General features: G+C 49.1%; 1 protein-coding gene across 2 annotated transcripts in view; it reads right to left on the bottom strand.

Moving 5' to 3' along the window:
* Window positions 1–20,704, bottom strand: part of SGSM1 (small G protein signaling modulator 1) — a 210,490-nt gene that overhangs the window by 54,874 nt on the left and 134,912 nt on the right. For both annotated transcript variants that reach the window (XM_050745897.1, XM_050745898.1), the window contains 7 exons: window positions 16,910–16,977; window positions 16,529–16,674; window positions 16,279–16,410; window positions 11,869–11,993; window positions 3,942–4,009; window positions 2,897–3,060; window positions 2,581–2,713 (listed from right to left, as the gene is read on the bottom strand). In XM_050745897.1, coding sequence (XP_050601854.1) covers window positions 2,581–2,713; window positions 2,897–3,060; window positions 3,942–4,009; window positions 11,869–11,993; window positions 16,279–16,410; window positions 16,529–16,674; window positions 16,910–16,977 — 836 coding nt within the window. The remainder of the gene's footprint in view (window positions 1–2,580; window positions 2,714–2,896; window positions 3,061–3,941; window positions 4,010–11,868; window positions 11,994–16,278; window positions 16,411–16,528; window positions 16,675–16,909; window positions 16,978–20,704) is intronic.

Here is a 20,704-nt window from a genome sequence, read left to right as displayed (position 1 = left end):
CTATTGCTTACTAAGCATCTGCCAAGCGCCAGGCCCCATGTCAGGTCACCAGGTGTTTTAGGAATGATCTTGCTGATTCCTCAGAATATGATGCTGGTGGGGAGTGCTGTTACCCCATTCTACAGAGAAGGAAGTGAGGTCTGCGGAGGACAGGTCACTTAACCACACCGCAGTGGCAGAGCTCAATACAGTGATGCATTCTTTTCTCTAAACCAATGGCTCTCAACCAGGGGCAATTTTGCCACCCTTCAGAGGACACCTGACCATGCCTAGAGACATATCTGGTTGTCACAACTTAGAGCAAAGTAAGTTTGCTACTTGGCATCTAGCGGGTGCTCAACATCCCACAATGCACAGGACCACCTCCTACAACAAAGAATTATTCCATCCCAAATGACAGTAACACTAAGGTTCAGATGTCCAATTCTAGATAAACTGAATTAGTTGGGTGTTTCCTCAAGGGCAGATGAGGATCCAAGTGCAAGTTCCAAAGGCACATCAGTAAGCGGGGGGCAAACTGAGACAAAAGAAGAAAAGGGGAGGGAGTAAAGGGTTAGTCGCCAAGCAAGTTACCAATAGAGGTAACTATGCTTAATCTCCCATGGAAGCTCTAGGAGTCTGTGCAGAACATGTATGTCAGAGTTTGCCTCACAAAGGGAGAGGGAGCTGGGACATTGATACACTAACTCCTATCAGCCATGAGCTGAGGGCTGCTCCAGGGAGGCACTGGTTCCCTGATGCTTCCAATATGCCCCATCCCTGGCCAGAAGGGACTCTTGCGGCCAGAGAAAACCCTCAGGCAAAGAGATACTGAGACAGAGAGCTGCAGTTGGTAGCTGAACAGCATGCACAGAATGAGAAATGCTGAGGTTGTGGGTGAGCACAGCCAGTGTCTGTTCCACTGGCCTTCATCAAGCCACAGGAGGATGACATGGAGAATCTCCAAATAAACTAAACACCCAGCACTCTGCCTAGCTCCCAGCGGGAGTGTGCACATTGCCTGTTGGATGAGAAGCTATGGAGTTTCCTGGGAAGGCAACTACAGGGGATCTAGCCCTCTCTGATAACAGGCTCTCGAGTGGAACTCTTAATGAATGTTGGTCTTCACACAGGTGGGAAGCCCAAGTTCTCGGGCAACAGGACAGTAGCTGGCTCAGCATCCCACGGGATTTCACCCTCATACATGGAGCCTTTTCAGTCTTGGGGCCCACAAGAGCCTTGGTGTCTGGCCAGGATTTTGAGCACCTGGTTCCATGGAGTGGCTGGGAGGCCCTGATCCAGGGCAGGAACAGACATAGTCATGTACACTTCAGGACACTCTGTAGTGCTTAAGGGATTCCAGCCTTGTCCAGGAGGACATCTGCTCTCAAAAGAGCCTCTCACTGCCCAGCACGTGGCTGCTTCAGCAAAGGGAGGCTCAGAGCCATTATCCTCGGATGGGAACATCAGGGCCGCTGCATGTTAAATAAAATGAAGTGAACAGAAAGAGCCTACCACTCAATACTGATTTGTTTAACAGACACCCATACCATGCTTCATAAATGCCAGGCCCTCTTCTAAGTACTTTTCAAATCTTAATTCACTGAATCCTCACAATAGCCCCGCAATGATGACGCTCTTAGCAGTAAGAACTTCCATTTGCTACGCATCTGTGTCACGAAGGCACCGTGCAACCTGCTTGCCATTCACCATCATCTCATGTGCTTCGCCTCTATTGGTGTCAAGTTTGACTACAACTTACTGAGGGCCTACTGTGTGCAAGGCCTTACTCCATGAGCTCTACGATGAATATTTCATCATCTCATTGACTCTTTATAATAACGAGAAGTAGAATATTAACAACAACAACATTTGAGTGTTTTGTATGTGTGTGAAATGCCTGATATCATTTTTAAAATATTTTAATTTGCATTTATTTTGAGACAGGGCCTCACTTTGTTGTCCAGGCTGGAGTGCAATGACACAATCACGGCTTATTGCAGCCTCGACCTCCCCAGGCTCAGGTGATCCTCCCACCTCAGCCTCCCAAATAGCTGGGACCACAGATGCATGCCACCACACCTGGCTAATTTTTGTATTTTTTGTAGAGACAGGGTTTCGCCATGTTGCCCAGGCTGGTCTTAAACTCCTGGGCTCGGGCAATCCAAAGTGCTCCCTCCCAAATTTCGGCCTCCCAAAGTGCCAGGATTACGGGTGTGAGCCACCATGCCCGGCCGCCTTACCTCGTTTGATCCCCAGAATGACTTATGTAACGGGTGCTATGAACATACCCATTTTACAGATGAGGAAACTGAGGCACAGAGGGCTGAGATGACTTGCCCAAGTTCAGCCAGGATTCCAGAACCTATGCCATTGCCACTACCCCAGGCCACCTCTCCTAGTGTCTTTATTAGACAAGTAGAGGGTGGTTATTGTTCTTATTTGGGGGGGAACTGAGGCTACCAAGAAACCAACTTTGTTTCCAGATCTTCCTGTTAGCCCCAGAATCCAGACCTGTCATCTTCTAGTTTCAAACACCTGGAATCATTTTCAGCATCAGTTAGCAGGTGACTCCCCGGGGCCCGGGACAGAGCAGCTCACCGAATTCCGACTGCATGCCAGGGTAGATGATCCTGAACACGTAATCCGTGGCCTCGTCATCGTCTTTGTCTGAAGATGTGGACTCGGCAGAACCCTGAGGGCTTCGCTTGCGTAGTTTAGGAAACACTTTGCCCTGCAAGAACATGTCCCAAAGCAAGATCCTTGGGACACACCTGTCCCCACAACTTGCTTAGTCTGAGGGTATCAGTGGGGAGCGCATGAGGCCACACAGCCACATAAGGGCACACAGGCAAAAACCACCACCCTCTGTGACCAGCCTCCACCCCAACCTCCCCAGGTCCCCATGATCACTCACCTTACCCCGCTGGGACCACAGTGGCGGGTCCAACTGCCCATGCGGGAGCAGCCCATTCTCCAGGCACGAGAGGAACTGCAGGAGGTGCCCACCCTTGGGGAAGCGGAAGGGCGGCCTCTGGATCCCGTCCTGGCTGACCAATACCACTGTCCCGCCGCTGTCCACTGCCGCCACCAGCAGCCAGAGAAGACCCATTGGGAAGTCACTATGAGGCACAGTGACAGCCCCTTCCTGCAAACACATCCCCCAGGGGTGCCAAGCCAGACCCAGGGATCCTGCTCTGAGGCTCTGGGAAAGGCCTGGGCAAAGGTCAGGAGCAGTTTTTACCTCCCCGGAGTCTCTCTCATCTCACCCACCATCCACCTCTGACTGGGGACTACAGGACAAAGTCAAGAAGAACCAAGCTGACCTTCCTGACATTAACCACCAAAAGAAAAAGATGCCCCCTAGCACCCTACGCTCCTCAGGAATCCTTTACAAATCTACCCGACCTATTTTTGTATGGAAGCCTTCAACGTCCCCTGTCTCCGGGCAGTAGCTGACTCTGGCTAGCATGTATTGAGCACTTACTGAGTACAACCACAGCATGTTAGAGGCACTGTCTTATTGAAATACAATATCCCTAAGAATCCTATCTATTATTGCCTATTTTACAAATGATGAAACCAAAGCTCAGAGAGGTTAAGTAACTTCCCCCAAGGTCACACAGCTGATCGATGGCAGAGTCATCTAAGCATTATCAGTGCTTAGTAAGTGTCAGCAACTAATGCCATAGCCATAGGTGGATTTCATGCTGAGCCCTTAACATCCATCATTTCATCTTCACAACTACCCCATGAGAGGGTCCTGTTGTAATTCCCATGTTACAGATGGGGAAACTGAGGTACAGAGAGGCGAGGTCCCTTGCCCAAGGTTGCACAGGTAATATGGGGTGTCCACCATATCACTGTCATACAACGCTAATGAATAGGCAGGGGTGGAGACAGGCAGGCGATCCAAGAGGATCAGAGGATCACAGCCCCCTTCCTGTCCCCACAGTCCCTACCTTGCTGGTGGCAGTGCAGGTAGACAATCTCCTCCAGGCGGATGGTCATGGCATAGTCCCAGTAGACGCTGGAAGTGGAGGGACGGTCAGGCTTGCAAGACTTCTACCTACCCCAGTGTGCAGAGGGGCTCAGACGCCAGCAGACCACACCCAGGAGCTCCTCCACCCTTCCCACTAGGTCCCCCGCATGTGTGTCCCATCCTGCCCAGACTCTATCTCCCCTTCTTCTGGTCTCAGAACCCCAATTTTCGGAGGTTACCATCGTCCTTACCCCCAGTCCATATGAGAGGTGAGGTGGACCCCACCCACTCTCCACCCTGGGACTCCAGGAATGGCCACCTGACCCAGGCCTGGTCAATCAACCTGTCCCACTGTTCCAGCCACAGTGTTCAGTGCAGGACTGACTCCTGACTCTGGCAGAACCAATGAGACTCAATTATATTAGGTTTCCACTTGAATGACTGGGAAAGAGACGCCTCATTCTGTCTGGAGAGTAGTGGTAAGGGCAGAAGTCTGAAGATGGAAGCGACTATGCCTGAGAATGGCGTCAAAAGACAGGAAGACAGAGCAAAGAGATGGAAAGAGTGCAGGTCCCCGTCATTCAAGTCCCTGGATCCATCCATGCCTGAAGCTACTGCCCCTGGAGTTTTCAGTTCATGTGGGCCAGTGCTTAAGTCAGCTTGAATTTGGTTTTCTCTAACTGGCGTCTAGGAGTCTTGACTAAAACACATTCTAACTCCAGGCCACTACGTGTCCATGTGCAGCAGTTAGAATAGCCACTCAGTAGCTTCACAGGTCCCCAGCAGTGCAACTTGAGGGTTTCTCTGAGACTCATTTTCCTCATCTATAAAATGGGGACTAGAATAACACCCACCCCATTGTGTTGCTGTGAGGATTAAATAGAATCATGTATTTGAAGGGCTCAGCACAGAGATGATACATTAACAAGTGCGTACCTGGGAAGTGGTCCCTATGATTATGTCTTTAAGCGTTTCCATTTCCAGCTCAAAACCTTGCTGCTGTCCTGTCCTGAAACAAATAGCTTTTCTCATCAGAACACACCAGGAGGTGGAGGCCACAGGAACTTGGGCTTTGTGGTGGCCATGGAAATGCACCACTCAGATCTCCTTCAGAAGACCTTGCTGAGGGGAGCAGAGCAGATTAACTTCAGAAGGCACCCCCTGGATCTATCACCGCATTTGCACTGAAGCCGTGCTTCCCTTAGGCTGCTCCCAGCCAGGACCTAGCATGCCGGAGCACTAGTGCCACTCATTCCTGCGAGACAAGGAACTCCTCCAACAGTCAATGGTCCACTGGAGACTTCCAACTGACCTGGCCAAACGGTCTTAGAGCCGTGCTGTGTCTCAGTCTCCTTCTGCCCGACCTTCCTTCCTTCCTCCTCTTCCTCCCTGCATGGCGGTCTGAAGGCTCTCCCTGTCTGCTCCTGCCCCTCCCTTAACCTGCACGGGTGTGTCCCCAGTAAATCTCTGCTGGTCCAATACTGTCTTGGTGCCTGCTTCTTGGAGGACCCAAACTAACACAGGCTTCAAAGTCAGCAGCGTTCAAATCCCACTTCCACCAGAGACCTTAGCCAGTTCCTACCTCAGTTTCTGGCCCTCAGTTTCCCCAGCTGTGAAATGAAAAAAGTGGAATAGGCTCAGAAAAACCTTCAAGTCACGCTGCTGGGGACCTTTTCTCTTGGAAAGCCCTTCCTGCCCTGGCCTGTACCAGAATCAGCCTCACCAGAGTTCACGGAAGTAAATGTCCTTCGAAGACAGTCGAGGACACAAGGGTAGCAGCCTCTGTTGAGCCCCTCCCATACCCAGTCTAGTCAGTGTGTCCTCCCTGGGCTCCCACAGCCCCGTGTGCCCATCACGCTGGGTTGCAACCACCTGTCCTCTCCTCTGATTCCCCAAAGGGTGCCGACACCGGCAGAAGGGCTCTGTTTTGTTTGCTTCTCTGTGATGCTCAGAGAATGTTCACAGTGCATAGTGAATGCTGAGCACTGGAAATGCCCAGTGAACAAAGCCACTACCAGCCATCAGCAAGGAGGAGCTCTGTGGCCATAGTCTCTTTGGATCCACGAAAATGACATCAACAGCCCCCATGACTGACAGCCCTGTCCAGGTGCCAGGCTCCCAGCTAAGGGTTTTCCACGCACTTCTGTTACATAAATTCTCCCTATATGCTTATTCAGAGGTTCCCTTACTACATTCCCATCCTACAGATAAATAATCTGAGGCTCAAGGAAGTGGAGCTGATTGTCCCAGGCCGCATAGCTAGGAAGGAGCAAGGGCTGTTTCTGGTTTTCTTTTGCATGTTTTAGCAGCTTTACTGAGGTATAATTTACACACCATAGAATTTACTCACTGTAAGTGTACAGTTTGATGAGTAAATATACAGATTTGGGCAACCATCATCACAAGCCAGTTTTAGAACATTTTTACCACCCCCAAAAGGTTCCTGTTGCCTGTTTGTGGTCAGTCTTCCTTCCCACCTACAGCCCTAGGCAACCAACAGTCTGCTTTCTGACTCCACAGATGTGCCTTTTTCTGGACATTCCATCTAAATGAAATCCTACATGCGCCCTTCATGGCTGGCTCCTTTCACGTGATATAAGGCTTTTGAGGTTTGTCCATGTTGTAATGTCCACTGGTGATTTATCTCTTTTTATAGACAAGTAATATTCTGTTGCGTGGATGGACCACAGATGTCTACATCCATTCTTCAGTTGATGGGCATTTGGCTTGCTTCCAGTCTGGGGCTATTATGAATAATGCTGTTATAAGCATTTGTGTGTAAGTTTTTGTGTGGGCCTAAGTTTTCATTTCTCTTGGGTAGATCCCTATGAGTGGAATTGCTGGGTCACATGATAAGGGGATGTTACAAGAAACTGCCAAACTGGTCTGCAAATTGGTTGTCCTACCAGCAGCACAGGAGGATTCCGCTGCTACTCCACACAGTAGGGTTGAGATCGGAGGCAAGTCCAGCCTGACTCCAGAACCCCAACATCCAGCTTTTTAGTGACATTTTCCCTGTAACACTGGGATACCTAGCTAGTGAGTGAGGATCGTGGCTGTGCAAGAGTGAGGCTGGCCGTGAAAAGAAAAAAGAGCTCCGGCTAGGCACGGTGGCTCACGCCTGTAATCCCAACACTTTGGGAGGCCAAGGTGGATGGATTACCTGAGGTCAGGAGTTCGAGACCAACTTGACCAACATGGAGAAACTCCGTCTCTACTAAAAATACAAAATTAGCCAGGCATGGTGGCACATGCCTGTAATCCCAGTTACTCGGGAGGCTGAGGCAGGAGAATTGCTTGAACCTGGGAAGCAGAGGTTGCAGTGAGCCAAGATCACGCCATTGCACTCCTGGGCCACAAGAGCAAAACTCTGTCTCAAAAAAAAAAAAAAAAAAAAAAAAAAAAAAAAAAAAAAAAAAGAGGCTCCTGCACAAGCTCAGACAAAAACCACCCCACTTCATTGCTTCTTGGTCCCCCAAGGGATGCTGGAGCTCCCGGGGCAAACCCCTTCCCCACACACCAACCTCCATATTTCTGACTCCTGCCATTTATCTTCCATTGAGCCTCAGGTTCTGGTGAGAATAACAAGGATAGACAGGAGTTCACAGCCCAGGGCTAGAGGCACCCCAGCTCCTAGGCAGTGACCTTAGAAGTTCTGATTCAGGGCCGGGCGCGGTGGCTCAAGCCTGTAATCCCAGCACTTTGGGAGGCCGAGACGGGCGGATCACGAGGTCAGGAGATCGAGACCATCCTGGCTAACACAATGAAACCCCGTCTCCACTAAAAATACAAAAAAATTAGCCGGGCGTGGTGGTGGCGCCTGTAGTCCCAGCTACTCGGGAGGCTGAGGCAGGAGAATGGCGGGAACCCGGGAGGCGGAGCTTGCAGTGAGCCGAGATCGCGCCACTGCACTCCAGCCTGGGCGACAGAGTGAGACTCCGCCTCAAAAAAAAAAAAGAAAAAAGAAGTTCTGATTCAGCCAGAACTCAGTATCAAAGTGCCTACAAGGTGCCTGTTCACCAACAGGGAAAGATGATGCAGAAGCACGGGTCCCCGATGATCTGCGCTGGGGTGGGGCCTGGCAATCATCGGAGCCAATGCTTTTCCCAAAACACTAGCATCAGGTTTCCGGCCCACACAACCCTGGGCTCAAGTCCAAGCAACAAACAGGGTCCTCGCGCAGTTAAAGCTTTGACACTGGGTGCAAGATGCTTCAAGGTTTGAGGAGCCCCTGAAGATCCCCTGGGAATGCCTTCAATTCTAAGGAGACTGTCTCATCCTACTTCTCCACTTGATAAAAAGGGAACCCTGAGGCTCACTGAGGTGAAGTAACGTACCCCAGGTCATCCAGCAAGGTGAGAGTGGAGCAAAGGCTTGGTACCATAGCATATGTCCATCCATCTCCTTGCCCATTCATTGTCTTCCAGTAAAATGTAAGCTCTGAGAAGGTAGATTTTCCCCTCCTTTTCTACAACTGCTGTCTCCCTTGCATCTAGCACAGTGGCTGGCAGAGTAGGTGCTCAGTAAACATCCAGTGAATGAATCCAGGTCCCCTGACTTCCCTGGTTCATTTCACAAGGCTGATGTGAGCACCTACTATGTGCTACAAACTGTGGTAGGTGCTGGGGATAATATGCGAACAAGACAGGACTCTTGCCTTTAAGGCACTGAACTCTTGAGAGCAAGATGGTAGGTATACAGGCACAGATCAACTGTGTAGTCACGCAGTCTTCTAAATGCTACAAAGGAGATTCAGGGCTTGTGTGATCTGGACTCAGCAGGGAAGTCAAAGAAGGCTTTAGACCAAGGCTTAAGATAAAGAGGCTAAGACGAGGTTCCAAGCCCAGAGCATGCCGGGGCCCCTCCCCTATTCTTCCATGATGGTCTTCTGATTAGAAACTCTAGAGTCTGGGAGGCCAAGGTGGGAGGCTTGCTTGAAGCCAGAAGTTCAAGACCAGCCTGGGCGACAAAATGAGACACCATCTCTATATAAAATAAAATAGAAATTTAAAAAATAAAAATAACCTTGTGAGGTGGCCGAGACGGGCAGATCACTTAAGATAAGATTGAGACCAGCCTGGCCGACATGATGAAAACCCATCTCTACTGAAAATACAAAAATTAGCTGGGTGTGGTGGCAAGTCCCTGTAATCTCAGCTACTCGGGAGGCTGAGGTGGGAGAATCGCTTGAATCCAGGAGGCGGAGGTTGCAGTGAGCCGAGATCGCATCACTGCATTCCAGCCTGGGCAACAGAGCGAGACAGTGTCTCAAAAAAACGAATAAATAAATAAGATAAAATATGAATAAATAAAATTAAAGTGTTTAAAAAGAGAGAGTAAGAGACTGCAGGGTCTGGCTGGAGCTGAATTATTATGCCTAGCACAGGACCAATTGTCCTGTCCACTGACCAGCTCTGAGGACAGATGGTGACTCCTGCACAAGAAATGACCAGCTTAGAAAACTTTTTTTTTTTTTTTTTTTTTTTTTTTTTTTTTTTGAGACAGAGTCTCGCTTTGTCATCCAGGCTGGAGTGCAGTGGCGCGATCTCAGCTCATTGCAACCTCCGTCTCCCGGGTTCAAGCAATTTTCTGCCTCAGCCCCCCGAGTAGCTGGGATTACAGGTGCCCGCCACCATGCCCAGCTAAGTTTTGTATTTTTAGTAGAGACGGGGTTTCACCATGTTGGTCAGGCTGGTCTTGAACTCCTGACCTCATGATACACCCACCTCAGCCTCCCAAAATGCTGGGATTACAGGCATGAGCCACCACACCCAGTCTAGAGAACATTTTTCATCAGTACAAGGCCGGATGTTTCTTGAAAAGAGTCCATATTTTTTGAGATACACATTAAAATATTTACAGATGAAATCATATCATGTCTGCATGTCGCTTCAGAATAATTTATTTGTTTATTTTTGAGATGGAGTCTTGCTCTGTCACCCAGGCTGGAGTGCAGTGGCACGATCTCGGCTCACTGCAAGCTCTGCCTCCCAGGTTCATGCCATTCTCCTGCCTCAGCCTCCGGAGTAGCTGGGACTACAGGCATCTGTCACCACACCTGGCTAATTTTTTGTATTTTTGGTAGAGACCAGGTTTCACTGTGTTAGCCAGGATGGTCTCGATCTCCTGACCTCATGATCCGTCCACCTCCACTTCCCAAAGTGCTGGGATTATAGGTGTGAACCACCATGCCAGGTATATATATACATATATACATATTTTTAAGACAGTCTCGCTCTGTTGCACAGGCTGGAGTGCAATGATACGATCTCAGCTCACTGCAACCTCTGCCTCCTTGGTTCAAGCAATTCTCCTGCCTCACCCTCCTCTGAGTAGCTGGGACTACAGGCATGCGCCACCATGCCCAGCTAATTTTTGTCTTTTAGTAGAGATGGGGTTTCACCATGTTGGCCAGGCTGGTCTTGAATTCCTGACCTCATGATCCACCTGCCTCAGCCTCCCAAAGTGTTGGGATTACAGGTGTGAGCCACCGCACCTGGCCCAGAATAATAATATTCTGGAAGGAGGAAATGGGTTCGTGGCCATGAGGGCAGGGTGATGGGTACCTGAGTTCTGTCTATCTCTAGGTTAAAAATCCTTTTTATTTTATTTTTTTTTTGAGACGGAGTCTCGCCCAGGCTGGAGTGCAGTGGCGCGATCTCAGCTCACTGCAAGCTCCGCCTCCCGGGTTCACGCCATTCTCCTGCCTCAGCCTCCGAGTAGCTGGGACTATAGGCGCCCGCCACCACGCCCGGCTAGTTTTTTGTATTTTTAGTAGAGACGGGGTTTCACCATGTTAGCCAGGATGGTCTCGATCTCCTGACCTCGTGATCTACCCACCTCGGCCTCCCAAAGTGCTGGGATTACAGGCTTGAGCCACCGTGCCCGGCCAAAAATTCTTTTTTTTTTTTTTTTTTTTTTTTTGAGACGGAGTCTCGCTGTGTCGCCCAGGCTGGAGTGCAGTGGCCTGATCTCAGCTCACTGCAAGCTCCGCCTCCCGGGTTCACGCCATTCTCCTGCCTCAGCCTCCCGAGTAGCTGGGACTACAGGCGCCGGCCACCTCGCCTGGCTAGTTTTTTGTAGTTTTAGTAGAGACGGGGTTTCACTGTGTTCACCAGGATGGTCTCGATCTCCTGACCTCGTGATCCACCCGTCTCGGCCTCCCAAAGTGCTGGGATTACAGGCTTGAGCCACGGCGCCCGGCCCCGGCCAAAAATTCTTAATTGTAAAATAATTTTTTAGGAAAGCAATAAAATGTAACATAAAAATAAGATTCGATGTGGACTTGGAGCAGGAAAAACCACTGCTTCTCCTCCCCACCCGCAGCCAATTCTCCTCAAGCTGAAATATTTGAACCAGCCACACCTCTGCACCACGGCTTTATTTGTTCCTCCTAAAGTCTTCCCTAATTGGGCTGAAATCCAGGCACTGCAGCAGGAAATCCCGTCCCTGCATTCCTTTCAAGTGTGACTCGAAAGCCTTTCCTGGGTCTCATAAATCACAGGATTTCATGGCAGATGCAGCCCTGGACCAGACGCCTGCTAATACCTCCTGCCTTCCCTTTTTATTGAGTGATCGAGAAGGAGGACAGAGACTGAAGAATATTTGCCATTTGTAGGCTTAGGAGATCTCTGTAAAGATTTCTCCCTCTGGATGGTTTTGTCCAGGGCATTGCCAACTCCCATGCCTTAAGACTCTTCCAGCTGATTTCCAGATCCTCTCGAGCCTTTGAGTTTCCCAGGAGGCCACAGCTGCAGGGAGGCTGAGCCAAGTGACCCTAACAAGAAGGCAGAAGAGCGGGCAGAAGCAGGGGCTGGATACAAGCCTCCCCTCTCCCGGGGAGGAACTTCCTTGTGCCGAGGGGAGTGGAGGGACCCAAGGGACACAGAGCAGACGCAGTGCCCTACCTCTTCTCATAGTCCAGGTCCCCCACAGACCCGTTCATCAGCTGGTTGGGGGTCCACTTCAAGGTCATGACGTCAGCCGTCTGGTGCAGGGACAGGTACCCTGGCACAGCCTCCATGTCGTCCCTCTGCAGAGAGAGGAGGACTCAGGTCTGGTCATGGTGCTGGAGTCGCTGTGGACATAGGTCCTGGCCCATTTGACTCAAGAACACACATAATCGGAACTAAGAGGCTGGGTTAATCCCTTCAAGGCCCTGGCCACGTGGAAGACTCTAAAGCCTCCTTCCAGGTGGCCTTGCTAAGCAAAGCCATTTGCAGCCAACCTCCCAGGATGGGTTCTACATCATCCAGCTGTAAAAGCCTCCCACTCCCATCACTTTCACACTCTGACTTCCTTCTGATCTCGAGGGTCCCTGACCCCAGGTTCCTTCAGAGCCAGGAAGGAGGCCCTGCCCCACTGAAAATCATGCTTTTCAAAACAGAAGGCATTTATCTTGGCCAGGCTTAAGGGAGAAACAGATGGCAGCTGGGCTCTAGGGCCCTTCCCAGAGACAATACTCAGAAACCTCCTCCCAAAGACCCCCGCCACACTCCCCGCCCAGTAGCCGGTCCCTTTTCTCCCCTAGATTTACCTACAGGGATTCTCACCGGCTTTGTTTTATCCCAGGTGGGTGTGTGGGGAGGGCGATGTCACCATCCCCCCACCAAATTCACCCCAACATTTACTGAGCACCAAATGTGTCCCGAGCACGGCTCAGCCTTCACACGTACTGTCTTGATTTAACCCACGCGCTTACAACCCCAAGGGAGGAGCAGTGTAGTATTTCATCGATCCAAAGACACACATCTTGATTGTTCACTTTTTCATGTACCTGAAATGGGGGTGGGTCTTCTAATCACAACTGTGACGTGGCTGTCCTGCCTGACTGAACAGCCGTTCAAAGCATCATCATTTCAATTAAGTTTTGGACACGGTTGTTATTTCACATGTGGAATGTAGGTGCTATTTTAAATGTCTTCAAAAAGATTTGACCGCGATTCATCTTTGAATGGAAAACCTACTGTGCACATATGAAGGCTGGGAACGGAGCGGTAGAGTGCCTGCGTGATGCTGGCAAGACAGGCACGTATTCATCCCTGCAGGGAAGCCCACAAGTCCAGATTGTCTGTCTTCTTCTTCTTCTTCTTTTTTTTTTTTTGAGATGGAGTCTTGCTCTGTTGCCAAGACTGAAGGGCAGTGGTGCGATTTCGACTCACTGCAACGTCTGCTTCCCAGGTTCCAGTGATTCTTCTGCCTCAACCTCCCAAGTAGCTGGGATTACAGGCACCTGCCACCACGCCCGGCCAATTTTTGTATTTTTTTTTTTTTTTTAGTAGAGATGGGGTTTCGCCATGTTGGCCAGGCTGGTCTCAATCTCCTGATCTCAGGTGATCCACGTGCGTTGGCCTCCCAAAGTCCTAGGATTACAGGCATGAGCCACTGCGCCCAGCCAAGATTTTCTTGTAAAGCAACAAACAAATACTTTACAGGACTTAGGAACCATCACAGCCTGGGTGCAGTGGCTCACGCCTGCAATCCCAGAGGTTTGGGAGGCTGAGGTGGGATAATTACCTGAGCCCAGGAGTTTTACATTAGCCTGGACAATGTAGCAAGACCCCATCTCTACAAAAAAAGAACTTAAAAATTAGCCAGGCATGGTGGTACACACCTGTAGTCCCAGCTGCTCAGGAGGCTGAGGTGGGAGGCTTGCTTGAGCCCAGGAGTTTGAGGCTGCAGTGAGCCATGATCACACCACTGCACTCCAGCCTGGGTGACAGTAAGACCTTGTCTCAAAAAAAAAAAAAAAAAAAAAGAAAAAAAAAAAAAACAAAAAACATCCCCGAGATGAGAGTGGACATTCTTGCAAGAAATGCTGCACTTCCTGTGCTCCTGGATCAGGGACCACCAAACTTTTTGTGTAAAGGGACAAATAGGAAATATTTTTTGGATTTGTAAGCTATACAAGCTCAGCTGCAACCACTCAACTCTGCCAGCAAGGCCTGAAAGCAGTCATAGGCTGTAGCTGTATCCCAATAAAACTTTATTTGCAAAAACAAGTAGAGGCACAGATGATTGTTAACTCCTTCTCTTGATGGAACAGGAAACAACGTGTGGAAAAATGAGGGCACTGATGACTCTAAGTCGAAGAGTGATACAGAGGATGGAACTCTGAACTGGAAGAAGCTTGAAGAATATCTTAATTAATATATTTCAATGACATTTTCCCTGTGTGTTACTTATAAAAGTGATATAGATTAAAAAACAAAACTACATCCATGTAAGTTTCAAAGACCTCTTTCAAAAAGCATAAGCTAAATTTTTTAAGTAGCAAAACAAAACAAAACGAAAACACTGTATATAATGATCTAAATAGCTTTTTTTCCTTTTTTTTTTCCGAGACTGTCTCGCTCTGTTTCCCAGTCTGGAGTGCAGTGGCCCAGTCTCGGCTCACTGCAACCTCCACCTCCTGGGTTCAAGCAATTCTGCCTCAGCCTCCCGAGTAGCTGGGACTACAGGCACGTGCCACCATACCCAGCTATTTTTTCCTATTTTCAGTAGAGACAGGGTTTCACCATATTGGCCAGGCTGGTCTTGGACTCCTGACCTTGTGATCCTCCTGCCTCGGCCTTCTAAAGTGCTGGGATTACTGGCATGAGCCAGCAATCCCTCTAAATAGCATTTTTAATTGGTTTAGATTACATTAAGAAACGGTGTATCTTAGGCTGAGCCCAGTGGCTCACGCCTGTAATCCCAGCACTTTCGGAGGCGGAGGTGGGTGGATCACGAGGTCAGGAGATGGATACCATCCCGGCTAACACGGTGAAACCCCGTCTCTACTAAAAATATAACAAATTAGCCGGGCATGGTGGCGGGCGCCTGTAGTCCCAGTTACTTGGGAGGCTGAGGCAGGAGAAAGGCGTGAACCCGGGAGGCGGAGCTTGCAGTCAGCCGAGATCGTGCCACTGCACTCCAGCCTGGGTGACAGAGTGAGACTCCGTCTGAAAACAATAAAAAAGAAAACGGTGTATCTTAAACTAGTGGCTTCTTAGATTTGCAGCAATCGGATTTTATACCCATTGTGATGCAGATATGGAGGCTCAGAGGAAAAAGTGACTTGCTCAAGGTCACTCAGTGATTAAAACTGACTACAGAGATGGAGTGGCTGATGGTTTTCCCTTTGCTTCCTCCTGCTGAGAGCCCAAACACCACAATGACCATGCAACCAAATGGCCCTAGGGAGGATACAGCCAAAGGGGACACTGCATGAAGGCAGGAACTACATATGCCTCACCTACCACCCATCCCTGCAGCCTAGCCGTGTGATGGGGCAGAGAAGGTGATTGAGTGATGGCACTGACTCTGGCACCAGCTGGCCTGAATTCAAATCATAACTGTCTGCACCTTACTTCACCTGTATAGCCCTCAGTATTACCATCTGATAATACTGAGGCCTGAAATAATGGTACCTGCCTCAAAGGGTCCTTGGGAGGTTTAAGAGTTAATACAGTTGAAAACATTTTACACAGTGCCTGACACATAGGGAAGCATCAAGAAATATTGGCCATGAGAATGAAGATCTTGACACCATATGCACCTAGCACATAGGAGGTCCAAGGAAATGTTTGCTGAATCAATGAGTGAGAACAAAAGTGAACAGATGGATAGAAGCCTGAGTATGCAGGTGAGTGAAGAGATGGACAGGAAAATAAATGGACAAATGGATGGATGGATGGATGGATGGATGGATGGATGGAAAGATGGGTCGATAAATGAATGTAAAGATGTGTGGATTGGCCGGGCGCAGTGGCTCATGCCTGTAATCCCAGCACTTTGGGAGGCTGAGGCTGGCAGATCACGAGGTCAGGAGATCGAGACCATCCTGGCTAACATGGTGAAACCCCGTCTTCACTAAATATACAAAAAATTAGCCGGGCGAGGTGGCAGGCGCCTGTAGTCCCAGCTACTCGGGAGGCTGAGGCAGGAAAATGGTGTGAACCTGGGAGGCGGAGCTTGCAGTGAGCTGAGATCGCGCCACTGCACTCCAGCCTGGACGACAGAGCGAGACTCTGTCTCAAAAAAAAAAAAAAAAAAAAAGATGGGTGGATGGATGGATGTGACAATGGGTGGATGGATGGATGTAACAATGGGCGGATGGATGGATGTAACAATGGGTGGATGGATGGATGGATGGAAGGATGGGGGGATGTACATATAGATTGACGGATGAATGAATGTTGGGCGGATGGATGTGTGCATGGGTGAGTGGATAAATGGATGAATGGATTGGCAACCTGGAGCCAAAGAGGCCTCTTCCTCCATAACCTGGGAGTGAGACCCTCTGTGCAAGATCTGGGCCCAAGATAACCTCTCACCGGCTGAACCAGAACGTTGTTTTTGCCATAGAGCAGGGTGGCACGGGAGTTCTGATGCAGGGACTCCACATAATCGCGGGCAGAGAGGGATGGCCGGTCGTCCATGCTGCCACTGGAATGCCTCTTCTGGATCTGGTAGAGCGTGAGGGGAGACAGAGGGATGAGACCTGAGGTGACCTTGAGGACTCCTACCCTGTTTCCTGCCCCCATGCAAGGTCCCTCCCACAGCCCCACCGTCTACCCCACTCACACAGAGCGCGGGACGCTTGGTGGGCGAGTCCTGCCGCACGTGGGAGCTGTGGATGCGGTGCCTCTGGACAAGTTCGTCAGCCGAGGGATCGGTCCAGAAGTGATCTGCAGTCTTCATCTTGGTGTACTCTAGGGCACAGGGCCCCACTGAGGGGCACGTGGGAGCTGGGAACCCACTGCCCCGGAAAGTCCTCCCGCTCATCTACCACCAGATGGCCGCCCACCTCACTACCCTCTCTTCCAGCCTGCCAGGACAGCGTGCATTTTGATGGGCGAGGCTGGAGAGGGGTGAGAGTGTCCCAGAGGAGTTGCCCCTGAGACTCAAGACCAGGGGTCTAGATGAAGCTCAGTTCCATCTAGAAGTGGTCACAGGACCACTTACCCAACAAAGACGCAAGGATGGGGCCGTCCACAGGGTCCATCAGGAGAGCTTCCTTCTCATAGTATTTACTAGCAAGAGGAGAAAATATGCAGGTTTGGATGGAGACCAGCAGAGGACGCACAATCCACAGACGAGAGTTCAATCCCCAGTGTCACTTGGTTACCACCCAGAGCCTCAGCTGCCCCATCTGTAAAATGGGGATCATAATAATATAGCTCATAGGGCTGACAGAAGGACTTTTTTTCTGTTTTGTTTTTAAAGATAAGGTCTTTCTTTGTCACCCAGGCTAGAATGCAGTGGCACAATCAAAGTGCACTGTAACCTCGAACTCCTGGGCTCAAGCGATCCTTCCACTTCAGCCTCCCGATTAGCTGGGGCTAGAGGCATGTGCCACCAGACCTGGCTAATTTTTTAATTTTTTGTAGAGACAGGGTCTTATTATGTTGCCCAGGCTGGTCTTGAATTCCTGGCCTCAAGTGATCCCACCACCTTGGCCTCCAAAGCACTGAGATTACAGGCATAAGCCACCATGACCAGCCTATTGGAAGGACTTTTGAGAGAAACAAAAAATTAAAGGCATTTAGCGGAGTGCTCAACATGTACATCCTTAACACATGGTCATGATAGAGCCTTTATAACAGTAACAGGAATAATAATTAATAGGTTGCAGAGGCCTGGCTGACTCTATCTGCCTCTACCACATCTTCCATTTGAGACAGGAAGTGACTTAGAGGCTCAGATGATGTCTGCCCTTCTATTACTGGGGCCACCAAATGCTGTTTAGCAGCAGTGGGTACTGAAAGGCTGTATAACAAGCTTTCCTGCCTTGATAACTAATATGGAGAGCACTGGCCTCAGATGCTCAAAAATGCCCCCTGGGATTTGGCTGTGAAGAATAACAAGTGATGCCATCTGATATGGTTTGGCCGTGTCCCCACCCAAATCCCAAATTGAATTGTATCTCCCAGACTTTCCACGTATTGTGGGAGCGACCCAGAGGAAGGTAATTCAATCATGGGGGCCGGTCTTTCCCATGCTATTCTTGTGATCCTGAGTAAGTCTCACGAGATATGATGGGTTTATCAGAGGTTTCTGCTTTTGCTTCTTCCTCATTTTTCTCTTGCCACCACCATGTAAGAAGTGCCTTTTGCCTCCTACCATGATTCTGAGGCTTCCCCAGCTATGTGGAACTTTAAATCCAATTAAACCTCTTTTGGTTCCCAGTTTCAGGCATATCTTTATCAGCAGCATCAAAATGAACTAATACACCATCAATACAATGTTTGTGCTGAATGTTTCCACAACTGAGTTATCGTGTAGTGGTTTCTAATTCCTTGAAAACTCATACAGTCTAGAAACAAACAATTTTAGGATTGAAAAGGACCTTGTTCTGACCTCCCAAGGGATCTCAGGCCCAGAGAGGGTGTTGCGGGAAGTCAGGGACCCCAAACGGAGGGACTGGCTGAAGCCGCAGCAGAAGAACATAAATTGTGAAGATTTCATGGACATTTATTAGTTCCCCAAATTAATACTTTTACAATTTCTTACACCTGTCTTTACTGTAATCTCTGAACATAAATTGTGAAGATTTCATGGACAATTATCACTTTCCCAATCAATACCCTTGTGTTTTCCTATGCCTGTCTTTACTTTAATCTCTTAATCCTGTCATCTCCTTCGTAAGCTGAGGAGGATGACCCTGCGGACCGTGTGGACCCTGTGATTGTATCAACTGCACAAATTGTTTGTAGAGCATGTGTGTTTGAACAATATGAAATCTGGGCATCTTAAAAAAAGAACAGGATAACAGTGATGTTCAGGGAACAAGAGAGGCAACTTTGAACTGGCTGCCAGTGAGCCGGACAGAACAGAGCTATATTTCTCCTCTTTCATAAGCAAATAGGAGAAATATCGCTGAATTCTTTTCCTCAGCAAGGAACAGCCCTGAGAAAGAGAATGCGCCCTGAAGGTAGGCTTATAGACGGCCCCTTTCAAGGCATCCCGTCCCATCTTTTATGGTCGAAGCCAAAGGGATGAAATAAGCCCTGGTCTCCTTTAGCGCTCCCAGGCTTATCAGGTGGAGGAAAATTCCCACCTAATAAATTTTGGTCAGACAGGTTGTCTGCTCTCAAACCCTGTTTCCTGATAAGATGTTATCAACGACAATGCCTGCCAAAACTTCATTAGCAATTTTAATTTCACCTCATCCGGTGGTCCTGTGATCTCGCCCTGCCTCCATTTGCTTTGTGATATTTTATTACCTTGTAAAGTATGTGATCTCTGTGACCCACACCCTATTCGTGCACTTCTTCCCCTTTTGAAAATAGCTAATAGAAACTTGCTGCTTTTATGGCTCGGGGAACATCACGGATCCTGCCAACATGAGATGTCTGCCCCGGACACCCAGCTTTAAATTTCTCTTTCTTGTGCTCTTTCCCTTTATTTCTCAACCCAGTCGAGATACTTAGGAAATAGAAAATAACCCATGTTAAACATCGGGAGTGGGTTCTCCCAAAAGAGGGTAAGTGATTTAGTTGCTGGAGGCCATACGGCAGGCAGATACAGGCTTGGGCTGAGCCCACCTGCCTCAACTCTTGCCAGCATCCAGCAGAAAGTAAAGGACACGGGATCTGGAGTGACACAGAGTGGGTTGGAGCCCAGCTATGCCACTCCCTGCCTTGCTGTGTGTCGCTGGAGAAGTGAGAGCCCTCTCTGAGCTTTGGTCCTCAGCTGTAAAATGGGAGGAAGTATAGAACTCAAATGCCTGGGTTGTTGGAAGGATTCAATGACAACTTGCTTACATAGCACAGCACAGAGCCCAACATCAGGAAATCCTCACGAAATGGTGGCAACATCACTGTAATCTTACCCCCTGAGAGTCTTCCATCAACTGGAATATTGTATGAGCCAGAATTGACATGCTCTGGACTTATTCAATATCAAGGTTGTACATTTTGGCATCAAATCTGAAGATAACACATTAAGAAACTTTTCACTTTGCCACCACTCAGTTTCTAAAAATCAGCAGAATTACCTCAAACATGCTGCCTCAAAAATGAGTAGGTAGGGCTCTCAAAATAAATTTAAAAAGGCCAGGCACAGTGGCTCATGCCTGTAATCCCAGCACTTTGGGAGGCCAAGGTGGGAGGATCACCTGAGGCCAGGAGTTCGAGACCAGTCTGCCCAATATGGTGAAACCCTGTCTCTACTAAAAATACTAAATTAGTCTGGCGTGGTGGTGCATGCCTGTAAAACCAGCTACTTGGGAGGCTGAGGCATGAGAATCACTTGAACATGGGAGACAGAGGTTGCAGTGAGTCAAGACTGCGCCATTGTACTCCAACCTGGGCGACAGAATGAGACTCCATCTCAAAAAATAAAAATAAATTTTAAAATTAGCAGGTAGCGTTGGAACCGAGGTGTGACTGTAAAAAGTAGCTGAAGGGGCTGGGCGCAGTGGCTCAAGCCTGTAATCTCAGCACTTTGGGAGGCTGAGGTGGGCGGATCACGAGGTCAGGAGATCAAGACCATCCTGACTAATATGGTGAAACCCCGTCTCTACTAAAAATACAAAAAAAAATTAGCCGGGCGTGGTGGTGGGCACCTGTAGTCCCAGCTACTCGGGAGGCTGAGGCAGGAGAACGGCATGAACCCGGGAGGTAGAGCTTGCAGTGAGCCAAGATCGCGTCACTGCACTCCAGCCTGGGCGACAGAGCAAGACTCCATCTTAAAAAAAAAAAAAAAAAGAAGAAGCTGAAAGGAGTTTCTTTGGGGTGATGAGGTTTATTTTGGAAT

The sequence above is a fragment of the Macaca thibetana genome, chromosome 10 (assembly GCF_024542745.1).
Source record: "Macaca thibetana thibetana isolate TM-01 chromosome 10, ASM2454274v1, whole genome shotgun sequence".
NCBI lineage: Eukaryota > Metazoa > Chordata > Mammalia > Primates > Cercopithecidae > Macaca > Macaca thibetana.
This window is presented reverse-complemented; position numbering and strand designations above follow the sequence as displayed.